Source organism: Leptinotarsa decemlineata, unplaced genomic scaffold (assembly GCF_025532065.1).
Source record: "Leptinotarsa decemlineata unplaced genomic scaffold, Ldec_3_MD MMD2_tig00026354_RagTag_RagTag, whole genome shotgun sequence".
NCBI classification, from domain to species: Eukaryota; Metazoa; Arthropoda; class Insecta; order Coleoptera; family Chrysomelidae; genus Leptinotarsa; species Leptinotarsa decemlineata.
The window spans coordinates 17,873,586-17,900,093 of record NW_027412702.1 but is presented as its reverse complement, the minus strand read 5'-3'; the positions used below and the strand labels follow the sequence as shown (position 1 = coordinate 17,900,093).

The following is a 26,508-nucleotide window of genomic DNA, read 5'->3' as shown; positions in this document are numbered from 1 at the left end:
TCTTTGCTTTACACGGAAAACATACAGCTCTTTTCTAATTTAACTGAAATTGATTGCAATGTCGTCACTGTAAATGCACTCATATTGAAGGTGAGATTATATGATAGAGTAATATGTAACACAAGATGTCAGCCTCACAGTGTAAGACCCAGAGGACAACTTTGATTTGATACACCTGATATGGTCTTCAAATTTCAAATCAGTGACAATAATTAGTTTCAGAAATTTAGTTGATGGTTTATTCACAACAAAGATGTTTTAAACTTGTATAGATACGTTTTTGTAGAACTGTCTAATAAAAAAAATCTCATAACGTATTTCTTAAATACGTTATGGGATTTTCGTCAAGTGCCTGATTCCGTCACATATTTTGGAAAATGTAATTTAAAAAATTTTACCAATTGAATTTTAAAACTTTCATAAACATTATGACTACTCCACAGGATGGCAGGTTTTAGTTCATCACTCTTCAAACTTTCATCAAAATCTGTTCATCGTTAAAACCGTTATAAGTAAAGACATGCAATGAAATATATTTCAATCTTTCTTCACTTTTGAATGAATTCTGGACAATGACAAACCAAAAGCTGCTTAATCCGATGGAGTAGTTAAAATGTTTATGAAAGTTCTAAAAGGGAATTGGTGGGATAATTAAACGAAATGTTTTTCAAATTTAATTCCCTTGTAACTTTTTAATGGCGTAAGCACTTCGAAACCTCAGCAATCCAGTAGTGTGGTTATATTTCCTTAAAAAATCACAATTTTTGTTGATTTTGGATATTGAAAAATGGTATGCTTCTGGAATGTCTACCTAATGAAAAAAATAATCCAATCAGTTGAAAAATATATAAGGGTGTTTTTTAAATTAGTCACAGTGTGTACGGAAAGATTAGGACAATTCATCTGTAATAGATTCAACAGAATATATAGAACAAGTATTCCACTAGAAATAGTAATAATTGTAATCTCATTGCAATTATTACACTTTACCCTAAAATCCTGTCTCCATCAATTTACTTTTGCGATGCCCTTCATAAAATAAAAGATGAGGCAAGTGTATGGTGAAGGAACCAGCCATTAGTTTTGGTTATCTCCTGATAATGCCAACTTGTTTAACGAAATGTACGTCAAGACTACTTTGGTACTGGTATGGAAAAAGTGCTTTCAATATGTTCATTTTTCAATAGTACCTCTCTGATCCTCAAATTGTTAATTAGTACAGTTAACCCCCAGTACACAATACTCATTACTTATGCTGGTAAGTCTAAAAGTTGACGGCGATATAATACTAATCTAGAATTGAGTAGAAAGCAAGAAAGAGTACAAATAAAATCACATTAATTATTTATTTCGATGACCAGATCAACAAGACTGTTAACAGAATGGGCCAAACCCATGAAATCAAAGTTAACTCTACTGCGACACTGTGATGTAGTGAGTTAATATTATTTATCAGTTCCCTCAACTCCTGCCTGTGTCATTAAATCTCCGATGTTCTTTTCCAGATCATCAATTCTATTACCCATTTCATCAATTCTAGTCAATATCTGATCAGACATATTCTGGAACTTATCTTGTATTGTTTGGAGCAAACTTTGAACCTGTAAAGATATTTTGAAAAATTGAAAATATTTGAAAAAAAATTTCAAAACTTACATATTGGGTTAGCTCTTGAACATTTTTTGGATCACTTGTATTCAAACTTGAATAGCTTTCACCGTCGTTATTCATTTCAACTTTGTCGTCGATCATACTAATTGTATTCAAACTTATTCACTATTCACAGAGCAGGCAATTGATTTGTTTGATCGAAGATTGCCGCTAGTTGTACCAGGTACTTTTCTAAGACAAAGAACTGAAACAAAAATAAAAATAGATTTCAATACTTTCCAATAAGTGTCATTTAGGAACAATAAGAAACAAGACATTATCATTACATGAACTATAATTACCTTTGACTGAGATGAAGAAAATTGGTTCTAAACTTAATAAATGCGGATAAAATTATTTACAACTTGTAATCACATCGGCTGTAGGTGTAGGTACGTTTCACTGTTTCTCTTTCTCACCAATCATATATCACATGTGCCACTCTACTCCACTATATTTAATCTGTGCTAAAACTCTTTCTTTATATTCACTATCTTTCTCTTTCTCTTTGTATGGCCGTTGCTTCCCACTCGGGCACATTTGGTAGTTTCCTCCTGTCAACAGTTGACAGGAGTTTTTTTTGCGGGGGCGCAGCCGTCTTTCACAAGTTTAATAATTATTGAAGTACAGTTGAAGCTGCAGAGAAAGGCAGAGGACGAATCTCGTTCGGCGGTCGATGTCGGAAGCTTGGCCACAGCTTTTCTCTGCAGTCGACTTGGGTGGCATCGTTTACTTTTGATATTCGTAGATTGTGTTTTCAGGTATCCCATAGCTGGGAACTTCGTAAGGGGATATGTTATCGCTTTTATAACCTTGAAATTTTATTCGTTTCCCAAATCCCAAACCAATCCAGGGATATACATCTCGAGTTGTGGAAATCTTTCGAAATGACGTCAATTTCTATGGAAAATAACAGACTCCCAAATCCAAATACTTACTAAAAAGATCACATATACATGAGAAATGCTTGAAGTGGTACTGAAGCAAGACACAAATTTGACTGTCTTTGAAATACTTATTAAGAAATCAAGGGAAAGTTTATTGGTTGAAAGAAGTGTAGCGCGACAATCACGCCCGATTGAGCGGGCATTAGCTGGTCTTTTGATGTCATTGAAACACAAACTATAGTAGGTGGTTTGTGCATTGAAATAAATGCAATTATCTTGCCATGAGCTGTGCCCTGAGTTTCAAATAAATTTAATAAGTTATGAGGTCATTGTGTCATCGATGTATGGCACGTTCTGTGCTTCTGTGCGTTCGGACGTCAATTCGAATCTTATGCAGCTCTAGCTGCCAGCTGATTGAAGAACACAAGAGCTGAATACTGACAATAGTGAAATCAATTTTGTCAAATTTTTATTTATATTTTTATTATTCCATATTTTCAAAATACAATATGGATATTGTCGAGCAAAAGAAAAATTGAAAACATGAACGAATCCACAGAAACTTATTGGTCTTATTTACCTTATCCAGCTCTCTATAAGGTCTTCCAATTTCTTTCATATAAAGAACTTGTATGTGTTGGCCAGGTTTGTAAAACCTGGAATGCAGCTAGCTTGGACGATTTATTATGGAAAGAGTTATTTTTCCAACAGTTTTCAATTGATAGATCAATACCAGTCTTAACAGGTGAACAAATGATAATATTGGTTGATGATGATTTAGTTTGAAAATTTATTTTTTGGGAGTTTGACTCTTACCTATTTTTAAATATACACTGGGTCCAAGGTGAGGAAGGCCAGTATGGGAAAATGAGTGATTGTTTTTTCCGGTCCATATTTGGAGACAAAGCAGATTGAAAATCTAAAAATCTGTACAGTTTGAGAAGTTGCTATAAGAAAGCTTTGTTTTTAATACTTATCTGCTTGAATAATGTCATAAAAAATTGAGACAAAATTGGTGAATTTTGTAATTTTAAAACTTCATTTTAATAAGCTAATGGTTTCCTACTGGTTCTTGTTATCTTGGACTGACAGTTTAATAAATGAAAAAGTTTTGAAGAAAATGAAAATATTAATATATCACTCTGTATTTCAGTGTGCATATACTGAAAAAGATATAATTCATGTAAAACATGTAATAAATTTACTCTCCAGGGTTATTTAAAATCTCAAACTGGACCCAGGATATATGGTGAAAATGCTCGTTTTTCTTCATTTTGTAGTTTAAATATGATTCATTCTATTTCACAAAAATAGGTAAAACTGGAACCTCTGGCATACAATAAAACCAAAGAAATACAATACTCTTTTTGACGCACATCTTTGTCTGCTGAAGATGCCAATTTGGGAATAGTGCTTGTTTTGCAACTGCTTTGAATTGCTATAAAATAAAATATTATATATATGATATATATAAATTATTATAATATATCAAGTTGTCCAAATTGATTTTATCACTAACAGTTTGAAGATATTAACTTGACAGAAATTATTCATGAATTTTGAAATTTAAATATTTTTCTGAAAGTGTAGTATTCAAATATTAATCAATGAGTAGAACAACAATGGGGCTGATTTATTTTTATATTCACTGTAGTTCCGAATTGAATTTCAGTACTTCTGTGAAGCTAGATTTTATTTCAGGGACAACATGGTATGAAGAATTCAAGCGTTTGTCATATCATATACCAATTGTCCAAACAGAGATTTTGAAGCAACATACTGACCAGGTACTGCATGTCAGTTTTTCACATAATGGAAAATACTTTGCCACTTGCTCTAAAGATGGATACGTTATTGTGAGTATTTATAAAACACAAATGAACTAAACTGAAAAAAATGCATCTGGTTTCTCATTAATTTCTTATTTCACTACAAGTGAGAAATGTTTATGGGAACACATTAATATATATATTGAATAATATGTATATTTTATTGTAGATAAACTACTATTATTACAGTTGATTTAGAAAAACTATAAATTGAGTTAAAATTTTCTAAATCAGAATTATGATAACTTTAGCTTGAACTAGGAGTAAATGCAAATAATTCATATCATGAAATGTGTCTGTTTTATAGTTATGGACATCCAAATATCCTGCACAAGTCAAACACCTGAAAAATATGGTTAGTTTCAAATGGAAATATACTCAGTATTCCCAGTTCAACGAATCTGATACCTTGCTCCTAGTATCTGGTGTCCACTTGGAAAATATAACTAGCACTTCAGGGGAAATTGCTGTGTTCAATTTAGGTAGGTGATTTGATTTGGGAACAGGAAAAATTGAAGCATGTTCAGTTGCTTATATAGAATTTTATCTCAAGGTATAATTGAACTGCATTTTTTATATTATCTACTTGATGGGTTATTTTGTTGATAACGACATAGAAAATTAGCTTAGATTATTAATAACTCTATTTCAGGGAAATTTGGGCGCCTTGGAAACCCTTCTATTGCTAAATAACTAGTATTCCCTTTGATTATGTGTTAAAATTTGAGGCTATTATGTTTGCAATGCCACTTGAACGTTAAATATACATTAAGTCTTCAATAACCCGTTAATCCTATCTTTAATTTCAAAATTATCAAAATTCTTGATTTTTTTTGTTTTGAATAAATTTCTTTTCATTTCAAGCAGTTATGGTCCAAGTTGTTATTAATTATTCCTTTACTCACTTTTTTGTAATTGGTTGTTTTTATTTATAATGATTTATTTATTTATTCATCCAAACAGGCTGATTGGCCTAACTATATGGATAGGTATAACTTAAATATATAAATTATGATTAATAATTATAATATAAAATTTCAGTTCTGGAATAATACATGATAATTGCAACACAATGTATTCAAAAACGTAACTGTCAATATACAAGAATCGCTGGGAGAAATTATACAGAAATATTAAGTAAATAATTCAATATCAATTGACAAAAACTATGTTGAGATAAAGTCGAGTCCAATGATGTTAAGACACCAATTTGAATAGCCAATTGAAGCATGTTTATAAGAGAAGATCTAGATCCATATAAATATATAAAGGGTAGTGAAATTCAAGTAACCATGTGTGCGTCGCAGCGGTACATTAAACAGTATCAACGATAAAATTCCAGGACAATTTTTTTATTGTTTCAAATTTCATAAAAAAATATAATAGTCAAAACACGCTTTTGCTGCAGAAATAATATTTTGAATTCTATTCTGTGTTGATGTTCGCATTGTTCAAAATACCGACCATTTATGATATATTTTAAAATCTCTCAGCAATTTATTTTGCACTTTTTCTAGATCACTTAATATAGTTGAATTCTCGTTTGACCAAACTTCGGATGCATACTCAAGTTTGGTTAGGAGTAAGGTATAATAAAGTAACTTAATAGTTTTTATACTGGTGAAATGCCTGCTCTCTCTTATTATATATCCTAACATCCGATTAGTAGATTCAGTAATATTGTGAATACAGTTGGCAAAGGAAAAAGTAGAATTATAAGTTACCCTCAAATCTTTTAACTTCCTCCACACGCTCTAATACTTCATTATCCATTGTGTAATCAAAAGTAATAATAGTTGGAACATGACCTTTACTTATGTTGAATAAAAGTTTATGATCATGACTTCATTTTACTATATTCAAATCTTTCTGCAAGAGGTAAGATTATACAGTTATTAACCGTAGATATATAAAAGACAAAATAAAAAAGTAACTGTCCACTGTAATCTAAATAAATGTCAATTCCCTTTTAGTTATTTTTGTGGAATATTCTTTCATTATATCTTCTTAGTGCTGGTGAACACATGTTGAAAGATAAAACCTCGTTAATCCTTGCTCCTTACTTACTATTTAGGGTTATTCTTATAGGTATAATGTGGTTGCCACTGAGAAAACAAAATGAGTGGATAAAACACCCTTTTCATTCATTTCAAACATTTTTGTATTAAAACTTTGTAATCCCGAGCAAAATTTCCTCGATTTTGAAAATAGTTGCCCTCAAAAGTAACCATATGTTAACATTTGAGATTTCATGTTACACAAGTATTATTGTTGAAAGTTTCTGGAAATCTAGTCTAGAAACAAACAACATTATATAAAACTGCTTTCAAAGTGTTTATAGATTTTGAATAGGTAAAACTGGAAATTCAGTAAAACGAATTCATTGAAAACACTTTTTCCAAAGCTATTTTTTCTATAATGGTTAATTCATATGTATATATAATGCATTAACATAGTTGTGTTTCAAGATTTAGTGTTAGTCATCCTCTGATGATGCTAACATGGTTAGCGAAACGCCTCTTGAGAGACAGTTCGTCACTTTCGGTGTGGAGAAAGTGTTTTCAATAGACTTGTAGATTTTGTTAGCTTTGAAAAAAATGGACAAAGAATTTGAAATACTCTTTATTTTTCATCCACATTTCGAATCTAGTTACAAAAAAGTTTCTAATGTTTTTATTCACTACATTTTGAAAAGATTGAAATATATAATTCAATCAGTATGCCTCTTCTTGAGTACAAAGATGGAATCGTCTAGCCAATAGTATGACTGCTGCAAATCTCCTTCACATAAGTAAGGTACCCTACTCCAAGAAACTATTTCAAAATTAGCAGGTTCTAATACGTTCTTCACTATGCTCTCCACTTGCTTTTCGAAACTGGAACCCTTTATCTGTAGTGATTCTTTAGGTTTGTGATCAGGAGATGATTCTACGTAGACAGAAAATGGTAACACAATGGCCATGAGTACCCTTCCATCTGTAGCCAGAGAACCACCAATTTGATCCAACATTTTTAGAGGTTCATCACATCGATCTAGCAGGTTCAGACATGAAATAACATCAAATTTTTTGTCGATATACCAATTGTCTACGTCCAATACTTCATACCCTTGTTTTTGTAGCAAACTTTTCATTGTCGGAGACACATCAGTGGCGTAAGTTTTTTTGAAAAGCGGTGCCATGTGGGCAGTCACTCCTCCGTCACCTGCTCCCAAATCTAGAAGGGACCCCGAGCTCCATGTTTCTTCTACTCTTAATATTTTTCTAAAATGGGATTGGGACAATACGAACATTGAACCACGTTGAAGCCAGCCATTAATCGATGTTTGAGTCATAAACCAACCCAAAAACAGTTTTGCGAGGGAATGCCACATTTGTGTTAAAATCCAGTCCGATTTCTTTTCTGACTCTTCCAGAAAATCCAGGGTGTCTTGGTCTGGGTCAAGTTGAACGAATTTCGAAGCGAGGGAAGAGGGTACTTCACTCAGATCGCATTGATACCACTTCCGTTTGTCGAAGTTGCTGAGAAAGTCGTCATGTTGTTGTTTTCGATACAGGGCTCGCGCGAGTGAGCCCCTTACCCTGAAAGACTGCGATTCAAAACTAGGGGCTTGATTAAAATCACAACTTGAAACACCACATTGATCACTTATACTTTGTGCATCTTCCATTTCAATCAATAGAATTCACCGATTGCTTTTGCAGAGAAGATGCCCATTTAAAAATCATTCACAATTTTACCTGAATTTTTGAAGATGTTTATAAAGTTAGGTTATACATATAACGTTATAATTGAATACAAAACCGTTTTCGGATACATAAAAAAGAAACGGTTATGTTAATTATGAACCATTTCTCTGGTTTTAGCTAGCCAAATTATTAAAACTAGTTTTTCTGCAGATGAAAAGAGGGTTATGCGAGTTTATTTTAGGTTATGTTATTTAGATTTTCAATAACATTTCCTTTGTAATGAATTGAATATAGATACAAATCATTTAATTTAAATTATATCATCGTGAATTAATAGTTGCAATTTAATCAAAATAAAAAACTACCCAGTAATATCAGAGATATTAGGTTTTTCTGTTGTTTTTATTTTTGTTGTGTATTCTCAAACTTGAAACTTTTTACTCTTTGTGAAAATATGTTTCCGAATTATTTTAACAAGTGTAGGTACTTCACTACCAACTTGAAAGAAATGGAAGGAAATATCCTTTTTTATATTATTTGGAAAAGGTAACAAAATATCTGAACTGTCTATATAACTTTCCCTGTTATTTTTCAGTCAACATAGAACAATTCAATTCACCAATTTATAGTGAAAGAATTAAACAAACATTTATAGTATACGCACAGATTAAATAATCTGTGATATAAGTGATATTTGGACTTATACAAGGTCTATAAAAAAAAGGTGAATTTTCATTTTTCTCTTAACATATTTATGCATCAATGTTTATTTGTTTCCCCTCTTTCAGCGATTCTCTTTTAATCTCCTCAATCGTCGCAAAACTCCGTCGTGTCATGGGTCTCTTCAATCCTGGGAACAGTAAAACGTTACAGGTGGTCAAATCTGGTGAATACGATGGCTGAGGCATGATTATGGTCTTCTTTTTGGCCAAACATTGTAACTAAGCAATGACGAGTATGCATGATTATATGGCAAGAACTCCTGATGCACTATGCCACGGTAATTGGAGAAAATGATGAGCAAAACCTTGACATTTGATCGAACTTGGCGTGCTTTTTTTGGTCTCATATACCTATGATTCGTCACCAGTTATGACCAGCATGGCATGAGGCAACATATATGCCGACATCCTCAGCAACTTCTCTAATAGTGATTCGACGATTCTCCAAAACAATTTTTTTCACTTTCTCAACATTTTCATCGGTTGTTGATGTTCTGGGGCGTCCAGGGCGAGCGTCGTCATTTACATCTTCTCGACCTTCTGTGAAAAGCGTGTACCATTTGTAAACATTTTTCTGTCTCGGTTCAACGTATACCACTTTCAACATTTCAAGTGTTTTTGAGCTCTTGAGCATTCGGTTTCATTTTTTATACAAAATTTGATGCCAATTCTTTGATTCAATTTTTTGATAGCAGAAAATCGCCGAACACGAGTCTACCAGCATAAAAAAAAACTCTAATCGAATGAACGTAGACTGCAATATTTGAACATTCACCTTATTATTTGAACAGTTGACGTGTTTGAAACACGGAGTTTCACCATATTACCAAAATTTAGATGAGTTTTAATAACATATTTTAATAGGTAAGTTAATGGTTTCTTGTTTTTTCATTGTAGTAAATTTCTGACCTAAAAATACGTTTTGATATTGAGGTGCTCAACCATATAGTTTTTTTCAACAACAAAAGAATTGAGTATCTAAATAAAATAGTTGAAGTGATTTCTCATTTATAATTTTTATTTTTCATTACCTTATCGATAATGGTATAAAGTAGATAGCGAGAAAAACAGATCTCTGCAATAACTGTACTTTATTATTGCATTTTTGATATTTTTATTTATTTTTAGATCGTTTTGAACTGCAGTGCCGCATAGTAAACAAACCGTATGATATCTTCGGTACTTGGTACAGCGATCAATACCTGTTCTCCGGCAACCTAAGTTGGTTGGCTCATCTGGTCAGTAGTTCACATTTGTGGTTGAATAAGGCATCCCAAGAAGTGGATTCCGAGTTGGTACCTATTACCCACTGTCTGTTGCGATTCTACAACATGAATGCCAGTTCCATAAGAGCGATCATGATAGCCAATTGTCTTCCGGATTCAGAAAATGTTGACATTTTTACTGGTGAAGACGAAACAGATGCTCATCTTCAGCAAAGTAGCTTTTCTTCGTGTCATGGAAATCCTGTTAGCCATAACGATCTCATGTTCACAAAGTGTGAAGTAAGCAGAGGTATGTAGAGATACATTTTTGTTTAGCCTAACTCCAATGAATGTTGCTTCATATCCTTTGGTCACAACAGCATTACTGTCTCATGCGGTCAATATTGATGGTATTATTTCTTAATAAGTCGATGAAGCGAAAGATGAATGAGGTCTTAACTTTAGACGTGCGATAAGTAGCAAAAAATTGTTCTCGCATAATATTGAATATAATATATAATAAACTGACAGATCATTATATTTTTAATACTTGTCTTCAATTCGGTCATTTATTGATCTACAGCGACAGTTGATTAATAAAAAAAATAATTTTACTTTTTTAACTGTATTAGTTATATAGTATTCACGACAGGTTTTGACATTTCTGGAATAGCTGTTTCATGATTTTCTCATGTTGTTTAGGCTGTTGGAGGACGATTTAAAAACCAAATTGCAGTAGTTTTCATTTTCTATAGGTGATTTCCTCTGTGTAATAAATTAAAATAGATCCTATTTCTATGTGTGTGCCACCATGTATATTCACATTGTACCTACCACTTTTTATATATATGTTTTTGATGAATGGTATGTTTACTTCCTCAAAATAGAGAGTTGTTAAAATGGAATCGTAGAATCATTACCTCTGTAAACAATTCTCTACGTGCATTTATCATTACTACTTTTGCAACTCTGTCCAAACATTAATTCGCTTGAATGAATGTTTGTTTTTGTAAAATAATTTGATAACTACTTTAAAGATGGAGCAAGCATCTCTCTTTTCTTGGAAATTTGTAAAGGACTTGATTTCATTTCAGAATTGGCTACCGAGAATTCTGAAACAATTTGGTATAACGCTGATTATCGCAAAGTAGAATCAGAGCTGGGAATACTAGATGATCTCAGTGACGATGAAATGGAACTACCTGAAAATATTACTGAGAACTCAGACGAAGGATGTTCAGGATCATCTTCAGAACCAGATAGAGACAGGTGAATCTCACGGATTCAGTTAAAATTTTAATATCGGTATGAATATAGTTTTATTTGAAACTAGAATATTGATAAAACTACCCAGCTGGTATTAAAATCAAATATTTGTCAAAAAATACCTACTTATCTTTCAGATTTATAAATACCGACAAATATCTCATCTTCACAACAGGCTATAAGACGTACACCCCTCACCAGATAGGATTCAAACGGATAAAACCATTCAAGTTTCCTCAAAGGATGGATCCTGGACCTAGTTTGAAGGAGCGAGTAATCATAAGCAAACAAAGGGATGAACAAATGAGGTCTGGTAGTCCGCCAACTTTCCCAGATTGGTCTGACTTTGAGAAAGTGGCAGACAAGTTTGATAAAATAGATCACCTGATAGATCTACATGGCCATATTGTTGGAATGGGGCTGAGCCCTGATCACAGGTTAGCTATTTAAGAATGAGAACATTGTTCTGCTATTTTTATCAGTTATTTATTTAATAATTTACAGGTTTAGATCAGTACAGTTCTTTCAGATCATGCGACACAAAATTGGCAGCTTCAGACAATTAGATTGTAATAAAGTATGCACCCTTGTGTGTCTTGGTTTGAGAAATACATTTGTATCACAAAATTCTATCATCAGTTTAAATCATATTGGAGCTTGAATCGATTCAAACCAATCGTTCATTGGTTTCAAAACCATTTAAGTGAGAATCAGTTTGTACATATTAGGATGAATGAAGTCCACAAATATTCAACATATATGTACATATCCAAACATTGCATATCAGTTATTACAAACATCTTTAGCTTTTGAAAACAAACTGATTAAATATTCAACTGGAATTAATTTTGTGTGGCTACTACATATTGATCGAGATTTTTCAGTCAAAAAATATATGGAAAAAATATTGTCAGTACTTGCTGTACTTTACAGAATTTGATTACAAGCAGAATCTTACATGTAGAATCCCATTGCATGTCAAAGGAATGTGAATAATACTGAGATGAGAGCCGGGATGTTTACCAGTAAATCAAGTTCAGCTACCGAGCAGAGCACGTGAATATGGGCAAATATGATCTTGCCGAAACATCGTGATATTGTCAAAGACAAGGCGCATAACATGCCCAAGTTCAGGTGTGAAACACTTTACCTCTTGCCTCTCATGTGAACCTACTACTTTGTAGAAAGGTGTGGCATATACCCTACGGAAAAATAACAACGACAGCTTTTGATAACAAACTACAGCTTCTATCTATACAGATTCCTCTGAGGTCACTTAAGGATTTTGGTTCTCACCTGACAAACCCAATTTCATAAACATTTTTTTATGTATAAGCTTGATTTGTTAATTTTTTTTGCAGATTTTTGTATGTAAATAGTCGGTCTTGGCCCGAGAATTACGTAATAAGCAATCCTTTGGATCCGCCGCCTATAGCACAAGAAATCGACATTCACGTTATAGATTTGGTAACTTTAAAGCAAGTGGGAACTATGCTCAAAGCTCATAAGGCTTTCACACCAAATAATGAATGTTTTTTCATTTTTTTGGACGTCTGTAATGAATATGTTGCTAGGTAATTATTTTTATAATTTGGCTTGAGAATAAGTTATTTTTTGCAGTATTTGAGAACTTTTTCTTTTCTAGCGGTGCTGAAGATAAACACGGATATTTATGGGACAGGCATTATGGAACTTGCCTTATTAAATTTCCCCACGACGATGTAGTCAACTCTGTGGCGTTCAACCCAAAGGACTCTGAAATGTTGGTCACTACGTCCGACGATAATACTATCAAAATTTGGCGTTCAAGAGCCAAAGTACAAAGTTTGGGTTTAGAAGAAGTTCGCCTGCCTAGAGGCATCGAACTACGAAACAAAAATAAAGGTACACGAGTCAGATAACATTGCAGTAGATTTTAATTTATGATGATTTATTTAATATATTTTAGTGCTTAGGTGTATTTTTTCTCAGCAATTTTATTGTGGTTTCGTGTGACTTTTTATTGAGATAATTTGTGAATAAAGAATCATATGAATTAGAAAATTTGTTTAATTCATACAAGAGCTGTTCAAGTAGTGATAAAACCCTGTATAGAAAAATGTATTTATTCATTGATGGTAATGTTTTGCGGATATTTTTGCCACTTTTAGCTATTCTCGTCTTCCGCTAGCTGAGTAAAAAAGGTAATGGAAATACAAGTGTAGTTTATTTTGTATTCAAAAAACACACTTTTATGCGAGATTTTCACTTGAAAGTTAACAAAACTGTGACACATGTTTCGTTATACAATATCTTCGGGCGTCACAATACTGTTTTGTGACGCCCGATTCGTTGAGAATAACCGCATTAGTATAGCCACAATTCACAAGCGGCTAAAACTGAAATAGACACGGGGTTGCGAATGACAGAACATAACATTGAGATTAAAACAAATAAAATTATAAAAATTGTGTCATAGCTATTTTCCTGGAATGGTTGGCTGTGGTCTGCAGTTCGTTTTGTCTACAGTTGCTGTCGACATTTTTTTTTTGAGTTATTTCTTTTTTACATTTATTTGTTAATATGTAAATCATTAATACAAGTTAGCATATTTGTAATTGATAATTCGACCTATTTGAATCTATTAATAATGAAATAATTAAATAAATTATATGAATCGATGACATTGGTGGACAAGAAGACAATACAAAATATTGGACTTGAAGTTGAAAACATTCTACCAAAATAACATTTAAATTTTTGATGTCTATAGAAGAATAGGTAGAACCAAATAATTCAATTTCATTGTTATATTCATTGCCATATCTAGCCATTCTATTAAAGAGTGCATTTAGAGAATATTTATTGTGACATAAGTTTACACGGAAAAAACTTTTTGGCTTTCTACTGTTTCACCACAACAAAAAATGAGGGAAACATTCAAAGAAAGGGTGAAAGAAAATTACAATGAAACTCTATAGAGATATATAGATCATGCACATACGTTTCTTTCATATAGAAACGAAGAAAAAACCCTCAAGAAACAACTTCTTTCAGATGACATTGAATTACATGTAAATAACTTTTTCCCAATCAGTTTGTACTAATTCGTTATGGAATTAAAATAGAAATCACAACATATTACATGAAAGAGTATTGATATACTCGTGGAACATTATCATCCTAATAATAGTGTATTACGAAGTTTCGGGACAAGACACTTGTCTCATCACCACTGTTTTGGATAACATTACACAATGAAGTACTCATTTCTTTCATAGCAATACAAATCTGCTCTTGTCTCGATGGCAGTACTTATAGGTACACATTCATATCCCAGCCAAAGGAATTTTATTTGATAGCGGAATATTTTCAGAAATAAAAAAAATCAGTTCATCATTAAATAAAAAAGGTGTGAAACTTCCAAAGAAAATAAGAAGGAAATAACTACAACAAAATCTCACACCATCTAAAGAAACGATGGTGTGTTCCAATTTGTGATATGACTCCCATTATTTTATAAACAATTAATAACCAAAAATCATTTGTTTTCCTTGCCGTCAACGAAAAATATTTTGACATTTCTCCAACAAATGTACGCAACACGTCCATAATTTGAATTTTTTTTCTCCACCTATCAAGTTTCAACTATTATGATTAGAATTGTCATTTTTAAAGAAAAAGAAGACTTTCTAGTTTAATGGTCTCAGAATTTTAATTCATTCATTAACTTATTTTATTATTTTTGTTAATAGCTGTCATGAGTGATTAAAAATACTGGTAATTTCGGTTTTTGAAAAAAAAATCTTTGTATTACCTTACTTTAATATGATATAATTTACATATTAAGAATCTTACATATAAATACAGGTTAGGGAATAACACTCTCAGATATTTCAAAACATTTTCAACTGATAAAACAATTTTTCCCTCTAAGCGATTAATAAATTGTAAACATCACAGAAAAATTTCTTGCCATCATTTATTTTCAACATTCTTGGTCTTATATTGACAAGAGCAATAAAATCACACCCTAGTATAAATTATGATGAGGACTCGGATAATAAAAAAACTCCAGTCTAATTATCTAGTGACTTGGCTGGGTTTCGATTGTGCTCGATTCTCCCGAATCCACACAGTCTGAAGTATTCGGTGGAGCATTATTTTTCTTTCTCTCTACGTGGCCGTGACAATGGTCACATTCATCGTCGGAGTCCTCAGAGGAACTTTCTCCAAAGGAACGAGGCTTATTGAATATGCAGCAACCTAAAAAAAATACAAGATTGTGTCTTTGAAAATTAATCGTTCAAGAGATATTTTAGTTTGTCATAGAAAAATAAAGCAAATGCACCTGTCCAACATGAAACTACACGTTACATTTTTGTTTCGAACAGTTTCAAGAAGTTTGCTGGAGCAATTAATTCGCCGATATGGTTTCAATTGAAGACATGATTTCAGATGAATTGATAATGAATGAAGAAAATATCTATTCTAAATGCTTCATAAAAGAGCAAGAATCCCAAAATTTTACATTGTTTTTTCACACAAAAATGAAAACCTAATTTTGAAACATGTTCAAATACGTTTCTGTTAACTTCCAGACATTTTTAAACTCTTCATCAAATTTCTATTTAGAGCAGGACTGATTTTCTCAGCATCTAGGGCATTGAATGCTTGAAGAAGAATGCATATTTTTTGAAATGTTTTTTTGTGTGAAATTGTAATAAATATTCATAATAATTTTTTAAATTTATTATTCATTCATCTGAAATCATGTCTTTAATAAAAACTATGTCGCACATAACCAGTTTTCCTTAATGTACTATTATTGGTAATAAGAATTATAATACTAGAAATTCCCAATAGTTGGAAGTGCCAACAATATATTAGTTGTAACTGAATCATGTCCCAGGCTTATGGCCATTAAATTGTATTTCCAAGTACATCAATGATTTTTACAGCTATATGAAGCCATGTCACAGTGTACTATTTGCTTACGATACATCCTTGATATACTCTTGTATGAATTATTCAGCTCTTGTTGATAAGTCTATGGAAATACAAGAAAAAGCGGAGCACTAGTTCAGTGTCAACAAACTCATGATGAATAAGGAAAAATCACAAAACATGATTGTTTCTATGGTTCTGCCATTACCTGAATTCCAGTGTGTCAAATTATTGGGTTTTACTCTGGACAATAGGCTAAATTGGTCAAGCCACATTTCAAGTTTGAAAAGTAAGCTATCGAGTGCCTTATTTTTACTTAGACAGCTGAAACCAATAACAAATTACACTACGCTGAAAATAGTATTTTGCTCGCTCATACAGTCTCACATTTCTTACGGTATTCTACTTTGGGGAAATTCTAGTGATGCCCAATGCATTTTTATATTACAGAAAAGAGCTCTGAGAATTCTTGCTGGAATCGGTTTTAGGGATTTTTGCCGTGAATCATTCATCACTCATGAAATTATGTAGGTGCCTTCTTTGTTTGTTTACTCAAGCCTATTAGATATTCACAAAAGAGCCCCCATGATACACGTAACAGCAATTTTGTTAGACCTCAACGTTTCAGGCTGATGAAATCACAAAAAAACTCCTATGATTTTAAATTGTATAATGCACTTCCTGCCAATATTAAAAATATGAATATGTTTCGTTTTAAAAAAGTTATGAAAAAATAATAAAAAAAAACCTGTTTCTATTTCACTTCAGAATATTTAGAACATGTGCGTAGACACACTTTTGACGCAAGGAAGATGCTCGCCGAACCTCCACACTTAATTTGAATTTGTTAATATACCCTGTAAATTTTTACTGTTTATTTTATTTTATAGACTTGTCATAAATGTATTTTTTACATAACATGATCAAATAAATATATATCTATCTATCTATCAATAAAAAATCTGGCTCTAAAACAGTATAACTATCAAATCAAAGATTGCTCCTGGATAAATCCTATTATTTTCTCAAAGAATATATGGATGATAACTGATGACCCTATACATGTGTAATATTTTAGGAAGATTTTAATAACGATGCTGTTACATAAATGACAGATTATTTTTGGTTTTAACTATTATATAGTATGTACCTACATGTCCAACATTTTAGGTCGATTTTAATAACGATGCTGTTGCATAAATATCAGATTATTTTAGGTTTTGACTATTATATATTATATTATTATTATTGATTGCTCCAGAAAACTTCCTGAAACTGTTCGAAATGAATATTTTGTAGCCCGTAGTTTCATGATGGACATGTGTAAGAAAAACTGAAATAACTCATTGGATGATTTTTGATATACGAAATATTACATGAAAGTGAGTCATAAACCATCTCAGAATTTCAAAAATGTCTTGTCCCATATGAAAAAAAGCAAGTGATTTTTGACACTAAATCATAATCAATCACAGATTCCGAACACTTTGTATAACATTTTGGAAATGTTATGTCTACAATACAATGTAATTAAGTATTTTGATGTATTGAATAGCTCATTTATGTATTTTATTCAGTTCTGATTTTTTTCATAGTTGAATTACTCAATAGCTAAATTCTTAGTTTATTTGAATAAACAAATGAATATCTGCAATGTGAAAATATACAAGGTATTATATTTGAAAGTTTGTATCAACTTCTGATATGAGAAGGTTACAAAAATGGCATTATTTTCAATCAACAGAGCATACCAAAAGTCTACCTTTATCAATTTTCAGACTAAAAGTCCAATTATTTCTCAAAATACGACTGACAGTCATCGCTCTGTACCTTGTATCTTTTTTATAGCCTTTCTCTTGTCTTAAGATTTGAGTTTCCTACTAGTTATAGAATAATTCATCAGCACATACTTCACTAATCAAATCACCAGGTACTTGTTTTACATTTTCTCATAATCAAAACATTCATTTTAAATTTACAAATATCTTGATGAATATATCACATTATACTGCACATACTTACATTTTGATTTCTTCTTGTTCATATTTTCATTATCAACAGTTTCTGTGCTCCATTGCACCTTTCTGTCAGTCCTTGGTTTTCTCAGTTTCAATGTTACCCTAGGAACTTGCTGTAAGAAAAAAAAACTTTACCCTTAAGCAAATGAATTAATAAATGATCTATAAAAAGAAGAAATATACAGGACAGGAATTTCTATTTGTTGTGTTTCATTTTGGAGTAAGGTTTTTACCGAAATTTACTCAGAAATAAAGTGAAAAACTATCGTCAAAAGCAAGAACTGGCGTATTCTTGGATTAATAAATCTATTTATTTTTTTGGTGGCTCAGGCGAAAAACATCTGGTCCAAGAATCGATTGGATCATGATTTGGGCAAACTGCCACTGCATCAATTCACTGCATTTTTGGCATATTATGATCCAACTAATATTTGTTGTTGTTGTTATTCTGTCATTCAACCATGACGTTTTTATATGGGTGAATAAAATGAAAAAAATCTAACTTGTAAATGTTTAAATGACTAGTCAGATAAGTAATCGAAAGAAAGAGGAGACATTTTTGTTAACAAGGAGATGCAATTAAATACTCTGATCAACTTTTCTATAAAAATATTTATTAAGTAAATAATTATTGGTAGTTCTGTGGTTTGTCAATGTTTCCATTTGATTTCATCCAAATATAAAACAGTTTTTTGTGAATGTTTTCATAATTTTTTACTACAAGCAATATTGATAGGTGAACGTCAACTATTTAATCTCACAACACTAATGGAAGAACAAACAAATATATCAAAGATAATAGTGATACCTGGTGGAATAAATCAGCATTGAAGTCAATATTGACAGTGATTTTCAAAAAAAGCATCATTGTTCAAACATATCTTATTAACAAAACAACACTATCTTGTTTTTGAAGAAAAAAAATAATATTGAAAGATATAGGTGATGCGCGTGAAAAATTATGGAGAATAAAAATTTTGCTTTTTGAATCTCACAATAGGTTTTAATCACTACTGACCACAGTGAAGACAAATTATTTTCGTGAGTAACAAAATGTGTTTTGTTGAAAAACCAAATCAATTTCCTTCTAGTGCATGAAGGTGTATACTAGTATAGACTTTTCTTCATAGGTGCGGCAAGAATCTTAAAAACAGGTTCTGAGCATGTCAAATCAGGTTTCCTCAATTATATTTGAGGCCAAAATCACTTTTACCCTTAGAATCCCTAAATTGCGAGAAAGTAACCCATCACCTCCATACACTAATAGCTTCAATTGAAAATACATAACATTTCATCAATAAGTATATGTTAAAAAACTGAGATATTGATTAATACAAGGTTGCTTCATGATTGAATAGTTTATGTATAAAAAACACATCAGTTCATACTTATAACTCTGATATCCTCTTATATGCAATATCAAAATAGATTTTCCACTTGTATTGTACATCTCTTGCATGGAAGAGAGTGAAAATGCAAAACTTCCTCACCATACTAAACTATGAAATACATATAGCTTTTTCAAAATATTGCACAAATAAAATAGAAAACATATTCTGGGAATAAGATTATTATAAAAGACAATAGTAGAGAGTTGAAAAAGTTTATTTATTAGGATTATAATAGCGGCAAGCTAAATTATATAGATTCAATCGGGCTAAAATATAGTGAAGCATTGAATAACATTAATTTTCTGATAAAAATAAACCAAAGACCTTGAAAGTGCAAATGTAAATATTCCTTATCTTAATTACCAAAAGTGAGGCATTCAAATATTATCACTGCATATTTCTCTACAAATACAAATGGTATAAAAAAGTAGATAATTTTATTTCTCATTTTTCATAATGATCTCCTACCACATCGTGACGGCTACATCCATCAATTTACTTTCAATACTTTGAAAATATAATAAATATAAAAAAAATATATTCTGAATAACTGTTTCAGATGAAATTGAGGAACATTACACTGGAGAAGATTTAAAATTTTTGTCTATGATTGAAGCTGTTAATTTCAAGCTAAAAGATATATAAAGTAAAAGAGAATTCTACAGAAGTAGATCATCATTTGATGCTCTAAAATTCTACGATTTGATTAAAATAAAATGATTAAACTTCCTCTGGCGAATAAGTACAAATAAATTGAATTAATAAAACTCCCTACCCCACTTGATACCTTGAACAAGGTAAAACAAGGGTACAAACAAGGTAAATTTAATTTGCAAGTGAAATACCCTATCAGTGTATAACTCTTTCTTTTCTCAGATTACTGACTTCATCATCACTAAAACCCAAAATATCAGTTAGCACTTCATCTGTATGTTGTCCCAAAGTAGGAGGGGAACTTCTCACACAATTCCCTCCATCACTGTAGAGCACTGGAGGTCCAACTACTTTAATAACTCCTGCTACTGGATGTGCCACACTTTCCACAAGTCCGATTGCTTTCACATGGGGATCATCAAAAGCTTCCTTCAAGGAATTAATTGGACCACAAGGAAATGAAACGTCCTCGAATATTTTTCCCCATTCCTTATTGGTTTTAGTAACCAAAACAGATCTAAGAAAAGAAATGAGCTCTTCTCTATGCTTCACTCTCAACATATTCGTCAGATATTTCTTGTTATCAGATAGTTCAGGATGACCTATTTTCCTACAAAACTCCTTGAAGTGTAGATCTGCCCCAGCGCCAATGGTGAAGTAGCCGTCTTTAGTTGGAAATGCCTCATATGGTACTATACTTTCATGAGCCGTGCCTAATCTCGAAGCCTCTTTCTCGGCATTCAAATAGTTTGATCCGATGTTGATTAGACTGGCAATTTGGGTTGAGAGAAGGTTGCAATCGATTTTCTGACCTTTACCAGTTCTTGACCTTTTTATCAAAGCAGCCATTATAGCACCATGGGCATAGAGACCTATGTTTCAAAAAAAATATATGCATTTGAGTTATCGTTGTAATATGTATTCATTTCAATTTAGATAATCTATTAGACATATCTGCCGAACCAATAAAGGAGTTTTCAAAATTCTGGGTACTATCATAGTCTTCAAAATATTTTGATCTTAGCATTGTTGCCACTTCTATATGTAAGATACATCAACATGGTAATTTCAAATGGAACGCCCTATATATTATATCATTTTTGAATTCTGCTTCAAAATCTAAATTATTTTTGTGAAGCATGTCCTAGTTTTTTTTTCAAAAACAAGATTGATATGAAAACATAATATTGCATAACTTGAGTGATTTACTGAACTCAAATTCTGGCTCCTTTCACATAAGGTTCGGTGTTTAAAATTTCAAAGTAAACTTGAACATTATATCATATAGGATGTTCTAAAAATGTGTCTTTGGTCATATTTTCAACAAATGCAACATCCCGTACATTATCCAATTTTCGAATTCAACTAACCAATGTGTTTTATCGACTATGACCTATACCTATCTCTGACTGTTTCTGAAATATTAATTGTTTTATATTTATTGTGTCTATGTAAGAATGAGATTTGGTGAAAAATTAAATATTAAATGCATCAAATAACAAACAATACCTTTATCTCTTTTGAACAAGATGTGATGGAAACAGTAAGAACGAACTCTTTTCAAAATGATATTGATGAAATTCATCTTACACTCAGAAAACAGGTGACAATATCACAAAAGTTACTTCTCAATTATATCACATTTGTCACTGAAATAATAAAAACTAGGCAGCTCAGGTGCTTGAAATGCTGACCGTTGACCTACCAACATTGATGCAGCAACCAAATTCAAGGACACAAATTTCATATCCAACAATTTTTGATCACATATTAGCGAGTTCTCTGTTCATTTCATGTGTACAATATCCAAGGGCCCCATCCAACTGATAACCTTAGTTTTGAGTTAGGTTCAAATGCAAATCATCTAGTCACAGTTGTTCTCCGAATATTCAAATATTTTTCTAAATTCAACTTTTCTTCATAAATGCAAACTGAAAATTGATCATCCATGAGCATATAAAACAGACAATTGAATATTCCCTTACATGAGAATTATGATTCATGGGTCCAAATAATTGTTTCTAAAAGTTTAGATATTCTACCCATTTGTGTGGATATCTCTACGCAAAGCTTACAGCCTAATGAATTTATGATTTTGCATATTATATTTTTGTTAATATTCTTCATATCTAACAATGGTGAAATATAGGTATAGGACATGCCTCACAAACTTGATTTAGATATTGAAATAAAATTCCCTATTTATGTGGTTTACATACAGAAATAGCAACAATGCAGAGTTAAAAATATTTTCAGAGGCTAGATCACAGCCTTATACGATAGTAGACTTTTTTTGGTTCTCCAAGTACGCCTAATTAATGAGGTGACATTTTTATCACAATTATAATGATATCTACTGTTACATATATTTTTCACCTTTTTTTTTTCAACTTGGTGTCAGTCTATTAGCAACATGAGATGATTTAACATTTTTTCACACTAAGCAATTTTTTTTTCATTCTAGCTGTTGGAATTATAATGAAGAGCCTAGGGAATAATCTGCAAGTGATGAATTTCAAGGTTGACCTAATTTATTTAATTTTTCAAATATCAAAAGCAATATTTCCATAACACATGCATTTGCATACAAAATATAAATCACATACATTCTGGATATCAATTGTTTCATATTGACTTTTTTTTAAATGACAATAAAATCATAAAAAGACGATTATTTATGATCTTCACTGAATGATGTATTGAAATTATGAGATATAACTTTAAAAAAACACTTTCAGAGAGTTCTAGATAAGATATAACAGATTATTAAGAGTGAGAAAAACAGGTGAACAATATCACGGCAAATAATAAGGAAGATCCATGAAAATAAAAAACAAATTCAGATAATGCTACATTCTCATAAGTTGTTTCAAGAAACAGGGAGTTTTGTGAAAGGTGATCTTTAGAGTTTATAATCATTTTAGACTGCTTTTCAAATTATTTTGAATTGGTACCTCCTGAGCCAGATGTTCAACTTTCAAAATACTACAACCTGTTCAGAACTAGAAACTCAAATAATAAATTACCTTGGCATTTTTCAGAATTCTTTTTTCCTAGAGAAAATCTCACAATAGAATGTTACTTGAATATATTACGAAGTTTCATCAAGTATCAGCCAATTCCATCACATAATTTTTTTCAAGTACAGATTCCAATTCAAGAATCAGATGTACTACTTACATTATTGAAATTTGATACTGAATTGAAATTTGAAAATATGTCAGATTGATCAAACAAAGATTATCATCAATTAGATTTTACCTAGTGTATAAAAAATATATCCAGGGTGTCCCAAAAGTCATGAATCAAATGACTGACAAAAAGGTTATTCAATTTTGTTCATAATTTAGAGACCGCAATAAGCAAACATGTTGGTGATTAATGATGTAACTGGTCAATTAGAGTTATAAAAGCTCACTTATTGAACGGTAGGAAAAATATTAATCATTATCTTCAAAAAAATTCTATGAGGTATTACTGAGATTTTTTAAATTATGACTAATGCTTGGTTTTTTTAGATATATTGATTTATTATTTCTCACAATTTTAAGGTTTTTTTAGTGCTGACTAGCAATTTGAGATTGAAAATTATGTATATGTATGGTACAAGCCATTAAACTTTTCAACTTATAGGATTTCCAAAGAGATATTTCATTTTGTTATAATAAATAAACTATTGTTCTTTTTCTTTGATTCCCAACATTAATCAATGTAATTCCATTGGATAACAGACCAACTGTATATGCTCTAGCTCAAGCATTCCGATATTTAGATTTGGAAAATTATATTCTCTTTGTGACCACCACTGATAATTTTTGTTAATGGAAAAATCAACCCACCCGTGGCTAAATCTGTAACGGCTACTCCAACTTTCACTGGTTCTCCATTCTTTGGTCCAGTAATGTGCAATAACCCACCAACAGAGGCTGCAATTACGTCATAACCCGGTTTATTTCTGTAGGGTCCTCGGGGACCGTATCCGGTTATTGAGCAATATATCAAACTTGGGGCAATCTTCTTCAGTTCCTCATAACCTAAACCAAGTTCATCTAATTTTCCAGGTACATAGTTCTCAACAAAAACATCAGATTTCTCTGCTAATTTGTAGATTATATCTTTCCCTTTCGGAGACTTCAAATCCACACAAACGCTTTTTTTGTTACGATTCACTGATACAAAATAACAAGCTTCAGGTGTGTCTCGGATGAAAGGAGGACCCCACTTTCTAGCTTCATCTCCTGTGCCAGGTCGTTCAATTTTGATAACTTCAGCTCCCAGATCACTCAAAATCATAGTACAATAGGGCCCTGCCACAATCCTTGTGAGGTCCAATATTCTTATACCATTCAGGGGAGAATTATCATAAATACAATTAGTTTGTATTGATTTAATGCAGTTTATACAAATTTTGCTGCTCTTCATCAGATTCACTAATTTTTGCCCACTAATCATTGTAGAAGTTGAAGGTGATTCTCACAGCGCACTTCCATAAGATCTCACCAAATAACAAAAACTACCTTTACGTAATGTGGTTTGTTTACATACCTGTTCCTCAGTCTCTAGTACAGTCACGGTAGAAGTTGCTCCGTCTTGTTGCTCTTGAAATGTGACCGGTTCCGCCATGATATTGAACATTCAATTCGCATGTAAGTATTTACCAAATACATTCATTAGAAATCAGTTTATATATTGTGGTTACACAAATTATATTGCTTTATTAAACATATACACTGACCCATTTAACAAGAACAAAGTATGTCAGTTTTAAGTGGAAATTTTGACTTTTGACATATGCAACTTAAAATTTTGACAATCGCAAAGATTTCTGCATTCTATTATTGACTTTTGTAAGCAATAGTAACAAGAGTGCTACACAGAGGTCAGCTCCAAACTAGTCAGAGTCAGGAGCGTTTTCAGCGTTAAAAAAAACGTAGAAAAAAATGAAAATAGGGAATAGGGTGGCCTTATTACCAACTCAAAAACCCTAATGGAAAATTTGCTTTGAACAAACAAGTTCGAATTGTTGTAGGTCACAATAGGTTCAAAAAATGTATACTCTTAAATATAATGATAATACAAAACATTGTTCGACTTTGGAGTAATTCAGGAATGATATGATTGGTATTTTACAGGGACTGAATTATTACAAAATTGTGTAACATGCTCCAGAATAACTACTTTTAGCTTCAGGTCACTATTTTCCGGTTTTGAAGGCCGTGGAGTTTTGAAACTTATTCCTGACGTCCTGAGTTTGCCACTCCAAAGAAAGCAATGGGCGAATTATGTAGAACCGTTTTGTCATCGATGTGCCGGTGATTCAAGTGATGGTCCAGCAATGAATCGACCATTAGGATTTGCTGGGGCATCTCCTGATGACGCTAACTTGGTTAGCGAAACACGTGTCGCTATTCAGTCGTTTTGTTCTGGTGTGAGAGCAGTGTTTTCTTTAGATTGATTTTACGCCAGATATTCAAATTCTACCTATCAAATTATGCAACTAATTAAGTATTCTATTTTTCTATAACGTTTTTTATGCATCCTAATCAGCGTCACTTCTGGCGCGTACATACTAAATACTTGAATTTTGTAGATACATTTTTGATACCTTTGAGATCATAGGGATCAAATCTTTGATAATGTTATAAGCTGAAACTCCCATTATCTGAAAATAACCGATCTGAAACTTATGAAAAAACAAATGAAATGAAAATAATGAAAGATAAAATTATTGAAGATATCAAAAATGACCATACCGAAACATTCATTAGTTAAAACTGAAAAAAATTAGCATAAATAACTATAAGTAAGCAATTAGTATAAAATTTCAAAAAAATTTAAGAACCCTTATCTGTAAGGAAAACAAATTATTGTGACCTGAAATTAAAATAAATAGGTTAACAAGGTGTGCTGGAAACTCCAAAAACTTATATAACTTATCAGCATGTTAGTGATTAGTGACGTGAACTGGTAAATTGGGTGGAGTTATAACTAAAATCTCACGTATTGAATGGTTGAGTTACTTAAAACTAAAAATATGAGCATAAATGAATACGAGTCGTGAGTAAACAATGAGAATATAAATTCAAAAAAATGTAAGACCGCTAATTTGTGAAGAAAACAAATTATTGTGATCTGAAATTAAAATAAATGGACTACAAAGAGTGAAATGTCATATATATATATATATATATATATATATATATACAAAAAACTAAAAATGAAATGAAACAATCAAGATACCTACAAAAAAAAGTTTTCAAACCAAGTTACT

At 31.7% G+C, this 26,508-nt stretch overlaps 6 protein-coding genes and 1 long non-coding RNA gene across 7 annotated transcripts in view; 2 read left to right on the top strand and 5 right to left on the bottom strand.

The window, feature by feature from the left end:
- Positions 1 to 1,332: 1,332 nt before the first annotated feature.
- LOC111502489 (uncharacterized) lies at positions 1,333 to 2,121 on the bottom strand. The gene is made up of 3 exons (XM_023156581.2): positions 1,953 to 2,121; positions 1,657 to 1,855; positions 1,333 to 1,601 (listed from the first exon to the last, which is right to left on the bottom strand). Exons 2-3 carry the CDS (start codon positions 1,750 to 1,752, stop codon positions 1,446 to 1,448), a joined length of 252 nt encoding a protein of 83 aa, XP_023012349.1. The 5' UTR covers positions 1,753 to 1,855; positions 1,953 to 2,121; the 3' UTR covers positions 1,333 to 1,445.
- A 781-nt stretch (positions 2,122 to 2,902) lies between these two features.
- Positions 2,903 to 13,291, top strand: Fbw5 (F-box and WD repeat domain containing 5). The gene is made up of 8 exons (XM_023156576.2): positions 2,903 to 3,282; positions 4,239 to 4,393; positions 4,674 to 4,848; positions 9,906 to 10,292; positions 11,077 to 11,251; positions 11,386 to 11,685; positions 12,610 to 12,822; positions 12,894 to 13,291. Exons 1-8 carry the CDS (start codon positions 3,081 to 3,083, stop codon positions 13,147 to 13,149), a joined length of 1,863 nt encoding a protein of 620 aa, XP_023012344.1. The 5' UTR covers positions 2,903 to 3,080; the 3' UTR covers positions 13,150 to 13,291.
- Positions 6,973 to 8,575, bottom strand: LOC111502487 (protein-L-histidine N-pros-methyltransferase). Its single transcript, XM_023156580.2, has one exon. It carries the CDS (start codon positions 8,034 to 8,036, stop codon positions 7,077 to 7,079), a length of 960 nt encoding a protein of 319 aa, XP_023012348.1. The 5' UTR covers positions 8,037 to 8,575; the 3' UTR covers positions 6,973 to 7,076.
- A 1,743-nt stretch (positions 13,292 to 15,034) lies between the features above and the next one.
- On the bottom strand, positions 15,035 to 24,924 carry LOC111502491 (E3 ubiquitin-protein ligase PPP1R11). Its single transcript, XM_023156583.2, has 3 exons — positions 24,783 to 24,924; positions 18,197 to 18,305; positions 15,035 to 15,493 (listed from the first exon to the last, which is right to left on the bottom strand). The coding sequence occupies exons 1-3, from the start codon at positions 24,870 to 24,872 to the stop codon at positions 15,315 to 15,317; spliced, it is 378 nt and encodes a 125-aa protein (XP_023012351.1). The 5' UTR covers positions 24,873 to 24,924; the 3' UTR covers positions 15,035 to 15,314.
- Positions 19,782 to 24,689, bottom strand: LOC111502490 (succinyl-CoA:glutarate CoA-transferase). Its single transcript, XM_023156582.2, has 2 exons — positions 24,077 to 24,689; positions 19,782 to 21,109 (listed from the first exon to the last, which is right to left on the bottom strand). The coding sequence occupies exons 1-2, from the start codon at positions 24,687 to 24,689 to the stop codon at positions 20,433 to 20,435; spliced, it is 1,290 nt and encodes a 429-aa protein (XP_023012350.2). The 3' UTR covers positions 19,782 to 20,432.
- Positions 21,405 to 24,070, bottom strand: LOC141486350 (uncharacterized). The gene is made up of 2 exons (XR_012467794.1): positions 22,223 to 24,070; positions 21,405 to 22,168 (listed from the first exon to the last, which is right to left on the bottom strand). It is a non-coding gene; the product is annotated as an uncharacterized lncRNA (long non-coding RNA).
- Positions 24,743 to 26,508, top strand: part of SLC5A11 (Sodium/solute co-transporter-like 5A11) — a 25,437-nt gene continuing 23,671 nt past the window's right edge. The window contains exon 1 of the mRNA XM_074184189.1: positions 24,743 to 24,883. The gene's annotated coding sequence lies outside the window, so the exon portion shown is untranslated. The remainder of the gene's footprint in view (positions 24,884 to 26,508) is intronic.